Here is a 7534-nt window from a genome sequence, read left to right on the forward strand (position 1 = left end):
TAGTTGGCTTTTGCATTTGCTACCATTGTTGCCGCTTTATTGGAGTGGCCCATTCTTGCGTACACTCGCCTTCAATTTCAACATTTGGCTCAACACCAAAATCCGAGGAAGAGAACAAATACTTATTTTACGGATAATCTTTCCCGGAAAAATCACAACAATTAAACTCACACGAAACTCCGGTGATTTCTTTAAAAAAATCTCGATAAAATTAAACACTACTCCAGAGAAAAACTGCTACAAAACTATTTAAAGATTCCAGTTGCAAATAATTACTTGGCACTACTTATCTATCATCCATCTTTACCCACCTTTGCTCACATAAGCTCTTAACCTTTATATCTATAAACATTATAGTAAGGAGTTACCATTTCTATTCTAGTGGAACATAGACGCACCTGGTTTATCCATTCTGCAAAACAGTCAACTCATCCCACATTAAAAAAAAAAATACTGCTAATTCATTTCTTTCCATCAAAGACACCAAGATAAATGAGGTTTATCAAATACCATATTCACCCAATCGAAGAAAAACCAAAGAGAGACTATATATATATATAAAAAAAAATACTAGCATAACATGACTCAACATAAAAAAGGACTTCGATCAGCATACAAGAAAACCTCCCCCAGCGTGTTCAGTGATCAAAGCTAAGGGTTATGCAACAATGGACTTCTTAACACCCTCCATGCCACCCCACAGCAATAAGGCCAAAATATCAAGCATGGCTGACCAGGTAACAATGTTGCTATAGTACCTTCCTGACCCCCTTATCGGAATGTTGCTGTAGTATAGACTGACCTGTTAGGCACCTCTTTGACCACAATGGACTCTATACCAGACTGTAACAAGAAACAAGGTGCCGAGACCAGACCCAGCTTGACCCCGACATATTTGTCACCCCAACCAAGAACTGCTTCACCATTCCAAACTCTACAGATTCCTGGGGCAAACCAATTAAGCAAAACTCAGACTTCCAAACAAAAGTAATATTACTTGGTGCACAACTAAGATCATTCGTTTTCAAGGCCAGACTACAAGAGAAATTATACTCAGAGCTTTGAGATTCATAGGTAATTCAAGCTTTACTAACCTCACAAATTCAGATAATATTCATAGGTAATTAAGACTTGAAAGCAAGAATTTTAAATACCTTCAGCTAAAAGTTGAATCCACCAGATGGAACTTGAACATCGTTCCCACCAAACTGAAATCCTTGCTGGGCACCATCACCTGAAGGCAAAGTCTCATCGTCTTCTTCCAACCAATAAGTCTCGAGAATCTTGACTGCCTTCTCATATATCTCATTGTTGTCATGACTCTGTAGATTTTCAATCTTTTCTAGTCCCTCAGCATCATCTATCATCTGGGCATAGAAATTAGCATCTCCACTGTTCCCCAAATTCTTCTCTGCTTCCCCAACCTTCAGAATGTTCTCTAATCCTTCAAGAGATACAATTACAATCCTTGGATCAGGGCATACAAGAAGATCACACAATGGTTTAATACATCCCTGACTGACCAAAAACCTGTCATCCAAAAACAACCAATCACTTTTTTGCCAAGAGAACCAGAGAACATTCAACAAACAAGTAGTAATGTTTTAAAACACAAGAATAACATACTTAATTTGCTCGTGAGTGCCACCCGAAGTAGCATTAGACACAGCCCAAGCAGCTTCTTTCTTTATATCAAACTCCGCATTTTGAAGTAAATTAACGAGCGGGCCAATTAAACCAGCCTCAATAACAGCCTAGATAATTTAGAAAAGTTAAAGAGTAAAAATCCAGAGGTACTTGAGGCATTCAATCTCACATAGAAGGAATTCAGATCAAAAGTGCTAATGAAGATAGCAATGCAGATCATTCCAGTAAATAAATTCAGAAACCCAATTAGAAGAGCCCAGAGTTCTTCTAAGAGGACTGACAGAATTAAACAAGAAACAACTTAACAGAGCTTAAAACATGAACTTCCAAGGCATGCAAGCTCACCTGGATCTGCTCCTTGTTTCCAGCAGTGATGTTTGAGATAGTCCAGCAAGCTTCTTTCTTGATGCTCTTTTTATGATTATGAGTCAACAGGCTTAGAAGGCATGGGAGTGCACCAGTGTTAATCATGCACTGCAAAGGAGAGACGTGTCTGAGTTAAGTATAAGAAAACCAACATTTCAAGCAATAACAAGATGTCATCGTGTGAAAGGCAAGATCATTAGCATAGTTGCAACAAGCCACAGAGAGAGGGCGAAAGATTTAGCTATGACAATTCCAAGCAATTTTTCCATGCTCTCACTGCAGCGCTCCTAATTACTTACGAGTATTTCTTGTTACATGCCTTGCCTTTATATTTTTCCTTATCAAGGGAATTGTATTTTTTTAGTTTAAGAGAGGTGCTTCATTTTCAACTATCCTGGTCAAGTACAATGACAAGAGTTGATGCAGCTACTGGGCATAAAGCATGTGCTGTTCTGGGATGAATTATGTGGCTCGGTGTCTATGGTACAAAGGTATTTAACGCAAATGCATGAATAAATTCATAATTTAGATGACAGCATTAATCATGCAGAAACACCCATAAGATGTGTTCTAACACTATATATGGATAGGAATACAAGACAGGAGGGCAGTAAAGAGTTTTTAAAGGAAGGGGCAAGCTAAATAAGGGTCAGGTAGTTACCGTTTAAATGAAGGTAGGAAGGGGACAAGAATACAGTGCTAGAGTCTAGTAGAGGGATAGATTAGGAGAGGACAATAAGAAAACCAGTTGGTGAGAGCACATCCTGCCTCATTTAGCCAGACAAGAAGATGAGGATTACAGTTTACCTATACAAGTGGAATCGTATCTATTGTTTTCTAAAAGGTGTTGGGATTGACAATTAATATTAAAAAAAGTCATAATTTTTACTATTTGGAGAGGACTGGGGGTCTTACAGCCAAATTCCTTCCCTTCCCTTCACAAAAAAAGCTCCCAACAAGTTTCAACAGGTTATTCCCCTCCCCTCATTTTTTCCCCTTTAATCCATCATATCCAGAAATAGCTGGCACCAACACCTCCTTGTGCAATAGCACAGATCTCATAATCAACAATGGCCACAGGATCCTATTAAACCTCTAACTAGGGGTGAGCATTTTCGGTTCGGTTCGATTTTCACTTAACAAAACATAACCAAACCATGTTTTTTTTAGATTCAGAACCAAACCAAATAGAACCGAAAAACATTTCAAACCAACCAGTTTCAGTTCGGCTCGCTTCGGTTTATTGTGTTAAAAAACCAGAAAAACCTTTTGCGAAGATATAAGATAAAGCACCAAATAACTTGATAATCGAAAATCAATAGGGAAAATTGTACAAAATCTAACCATATAAAAGCCAAAGCCTGGCGAATTGAAAACTTGAACAAATCAGTGTGCCATCAAACCAAGAACAATGACCCATCAATAAAACAAGTTGATAAACCAAAGCCCAAAGAATTGAAAACTTGAACAAATTGGTGTGACATCAAACCAAGCACAATGACCCATCAATAAAACCAATTGAAAAACCACAAACATTTATGAAATCAAAGCAAACACCCAGTCGTAAGCAAAGTTACCAAACGGAACCCCATAAAACAACACTCAACTCAATTACCTTGAATCCTAACTGGAGGCACTAAAAACATTAAAAAATAACACAAATCAATCAATCAAAACAAAACCCATGAAAACAAGATGCAGTAAAACACACAACACAACCATGCATTGATCGATTATCACAAACAAATAAAACCCAAAAAAAGAGAAGAAAACAAAAAACCTTATTGGAGGAGAACAAAGGCATAGAGAGACAAAGTAAAGAGAGAGAAGACGAGAATAAAGAGATGAGAGAAACAGAAATAAATGAGGCCGAAAGATTTGGTGGTGTTTGTTATAACAAGTTTAGAGAGAAAAGGAAAGTTAGGGTTTGAGCAGTGTTATCAACGGTGAAAAGCGCTAAAAGGAACCAAGCCTCTTGTTCAGAGGCAACACAAAGTGTGGCTAGTGTTTCTCTTCAAGTGTCCTTCCTTGATTGTATGTCTCCCATTTTAATGTTTGTTTATTCTTTTTTACCCTAATCTTTGTTTTTTTTACAAAAAATACTAATAAGTTGTTTCTTGTGGTAAATTAAAAAATGGACAAAAAGGCGCTTTCCTTAACACCTAGCGCCCACTCACGGGGCAACGCTTTATAAATTCATCGCCATAGGCTAATAAAGACGTTGTGGCCTCGCCTGGAGTGCATAGGCAAGCGCCCCTTGACAGCACTAGGTTAGAGAAAGAAGAATGATAGAGGCAAAGGGTTAGAGACAGACTAGTAATAATCTCGTTAAAAAACCAGAGATCAAGAAAATTGGAGAAAGCTTGAGAGGGGGCTGCTGAGACAGAGTTGAGTGAAAGCTGGGGGGGGGTATGATTTAGCTCCTAGGGTTAGAAGAAAGTTTAATATATATAGCTGGGATTTCTTCAACTCGGTTTAGTACTGTTTGAGCCGGTCCAGTTCAATCAAATTTTTTTCTAATCGGTTAATTTTTTTTTGGTTTTCTCGGTTTTTATGCTCACCCCTACCTCTAACATGGTTATCTTTCAGTTTTTTTAATAGTTCTGGTTTGTTCATCCAGTATTTAACTTCTTCAATCTTGATAGCAAACCTCTAACATGGTCATATTCTCCATCATGATGCAGAAGCATCAATAATGATGTTATTTGTGGGGGGGGGGGGGGAATCCATGCAAACTATGTTATAACATTGATTCAGATCAATAACTTCTAGAAAAAAAAATGTCAGATGGATGCGGTCATGAAAGGCACTTCTGCTGTTGCACAAAGGATGGAACAAACAAACAAAAAGCCAGAAGCGCCTTTACCTGGGTCTGCATATCATCCCCCGTCACAATATTTCCAACTGTGCGGAGAGCAGGAACAAGCACTGAAGGAGAAGGATGGCTGAAACAATTCATGTATGAAGGATCATGTTTTTTATATGTATTTGTATGCAGATAATGAGATACAAGAAAATATTAAACCAATCAATCAACAGAATGCTGCACTCACAGGAGGAGCTCCACAAGTCGTGGACAGACACCTGCCTCAATAACAGCTTGGATTTTATCATCTGTGCCATCAGAAAGATAAGAGAGTGCCCAGCAAGAATCAGTTAGGACTTCTTCATCAGTTGAATGTACAAGACGTTCAAGTGCAGGAAGGGCTGGCCTCACCTGCCCAACAAATTTCACAAGTTAAAAACCTTTTTAACTTTCCACAACATCCACTGCCAAAAACTTGAGACGCCCAATCAATGCACAGAATCTGACAATAACCTGCTCAAATGGAGGCTGTGGCTTGCCCCTGCAGAAGTTTGATAGTGTCCACGTAGCATTCCTCAGCATTGAAAGCTTTGCATGCTCATTCAACTGTGCCAGCAATGGAATCAAGGCTCCATGGCTGAGCACAAGATCACGGCACTTAGGGGAGTCACCAGCAACATTTCCCAATGCCCACACAGCCTGAAATTTAACCAGCAAATATATTCAAATCCTAGACTCTCTTCCATGTGCACATTATATAATCACAATTCCCGCAAACTAGGCAACTAAAATTCAAAGACATACCTGCTCCCTAACATCATCACTGGGAGAACCTAGAAGCTTGACAAATATTGGAACTGCACCATGATCAATTACCACCTTAGTGTTCTCTGAAGTTCCAGAGGCAATGTTTGTGAGAGCCCAAGCAGCCTCAAACTACACAAGTTCCAAGACATGACACAAACACTTCACGACCCCATTCCAATTCAAACAAATCAGCAAACACATTCTATCACAATATCATAGAAACACGCACCTGAAGCTGAGGGAAATCCTCCCTAACAAGAAACTCAACAAATCGTGGAACAACCCCAGCTTGTATAACTTCCTCTATCGGAGGACTCCTCTCTGCCAATAACAATAGCAACCCCTCCATAAATAACCAATCTTTACTAATACAAACAAAAAGCTTAAGCAAAAGAAAAGGAACCCAAAACAATACCAATCGAGAGCAGTTTCCGAAACTGAGTAGTTGATTCAAGCTGCAAATTGCCATCCTCAGACCAAACACCAGCCACCATCGAAGGCAAACTCTCTAACTGCAAGAGTTCACAAAAAAAAAAACACAAAACATCGAAACCCTAATCAACAAAACACCTAACACCCGACAAGATCCACAGTTCAAAAATACATTACATGCTAGTATAGTGAAGTTACCTTCTTTTCCACATTAGAAGAAGAGAGAAGAGCGGGAGGGAACTGTTGTGCCTGGAGACCTTCGCGTCGCTTCTTTAGCAAACTCTCTTCACGCTTGTTCTTGCGGATCTCCACCATATTGTCCTCTCTTCTCCGGCGACCTTCATCGGCGTCGACTGCGACTTTGTATCGGTTCCGGCGAACCTCGGTTCTCGCGCTAGGTCTCAACGACATGGTTGATTGATGGTAATTTGAAAACCCTAATTTAAAAAAAAATAAACAAATGGGGAATCAGAGAGAGAGTGCGTTATTTTTTTAATTTTGAGAGTGAAGAAGGCGAAGAGCGGGGCTTCACGCTTTATAGTGTTTACAAAATGGGAAGGGTTTGTGGCTATTTACAGTGGTGTATTTTATTAACTTATTTAAATTTTAATTTCTATCTATCTATCTGTTTTTATTTTTTACTTTACATATTTATTTCAAAAGATTCAAAATGAAGTTACAATATATGATAAACTCTAAGTTCATCACTCCTATTATCTGTAAACACAATTATTTAAATAGGTTTTTAAAAACTAGATATCATGTTTTATTTAAAATAATTAGTAGCAATTATATATTTACATATATATTATATTTTTTAAAACGGAAAAAAAAATATGTGGGAAAATACATCCACGATACACACACACACACCCTGACACGTATATTATTTTAAACGGAAAAAAAAAAAATCTTACTTGAATGGATAAATTGCAGGAGTAGAAATTGGATTGTCAAATAATTTTTTCTTAGTCAAATAAACTTTCTTCTTTACATGTTTATAGAATATAAAAATGAATTAATACTACTAAGCTTACCTCTAGAACACAAAAATATATGCATAAATATCATATATCTTCTTCCTTATTTCTAGAATACAGTTTCATTTCTTTGCTTAAAGTAATTTATTTTAAGAAAGTGATTTTATGAAAAAATAAATTCATAAAAAGTAAATTATTTTTTGATATTTGGTAGTGTTATAAAAAATAAGTTGAAAAACACTTTTCAGTATTTAGTTATGTCATTAAAAATGAGTTGGAAAATAACTTATTAATATTTTTTAAAAAAGATTTACTAAAATAATGAGAAACAAATCTTATAAATTAAAAAGTTGAATGAGAATGAAATTGAAAAAAAAATAATTTTATAAATAATTTCAAATAAAATAAATAACAATCAAAATAATGAAGATCAAATCTAACAGATAAAAAAATCGAAAGATGATGAAATTAAAATAATAATAATAATAATTACAAT

At 36.8% G+C, this 7534-nt stretch overlaps 1 protein-coding gene across 1 annotated transcript; it reads right to left on the reverse strand.

The window, feature by feature from the left end:
- Positions 1 to 438: 438 nt before the first annotated feature.
- LOC118057327 (importin subunit alpha-2) lies at positions 439 to 6590 on the reverse strand. Its single transcript, XM_035069866.2, has 11 exons — positions 6257 to 6590; positions 6042 to 6138; positions 5856 to 5947; positions 5624 to 5755; positions 5333 to 5518; positions 5067 to 5230; positions 4880 to 4958; positions 1993 to 2121; positions 1627 to 1754; positions 1155 to 1530; positions 439 to 944 (listed from the first exon to the last, which is right to left on the reverse strand). Exons 1-10 carry the CDS (start codon positions 6467 to 6469, stop codon positions 1161 to 1163), a joined length of 1590 nt encoding a protein of 529 aa, XP_034925757.1. The 5' UTR covers positions 6470 to 6590; the 3' UTR covers positions 439 to 944; positions 1155 to 1160.
- Positions 6591 to 7534: the final 944 nt, after the last annotated feature.

Source organism: Populus alba, chromosome 10 (assembly GCF_005239225.2).
Source record: "Populus alba chromosome 10, ASM523922v2, whole genome shotgun sequence".
NCBI lineage: Eukaryota > Viridiplantae > Streptophyta > Magnoliopsida > Malpighiales > Salicaceae > Populus > Populus alba.

Bases quoted from the DNA above. Each gene is read 5' to 3' on its own strand.
- LOC118057327 (XM_035069866.2), bottom strand. From the start codon at position 6,469: ATGTCGTTGAGACCTAGCGCGAGAACCGAGGTTCGCCGGAACCGATAC. The intron at 5,519-5,623 runs GTATGTCTTTGA...GTTAAATTTCAG, and splicing joins GTGATGATGTTAGGGAGCAG to GCTGTGTGGGCATTGGGAAA. The intron at 1,755-1,992 runs GTGAGCTTGCAT...TAAATTATCTAG, and splicing joins GAAACAAGGAGCAGATCCAG to GCTGTTATTGAGGCTGGTTT.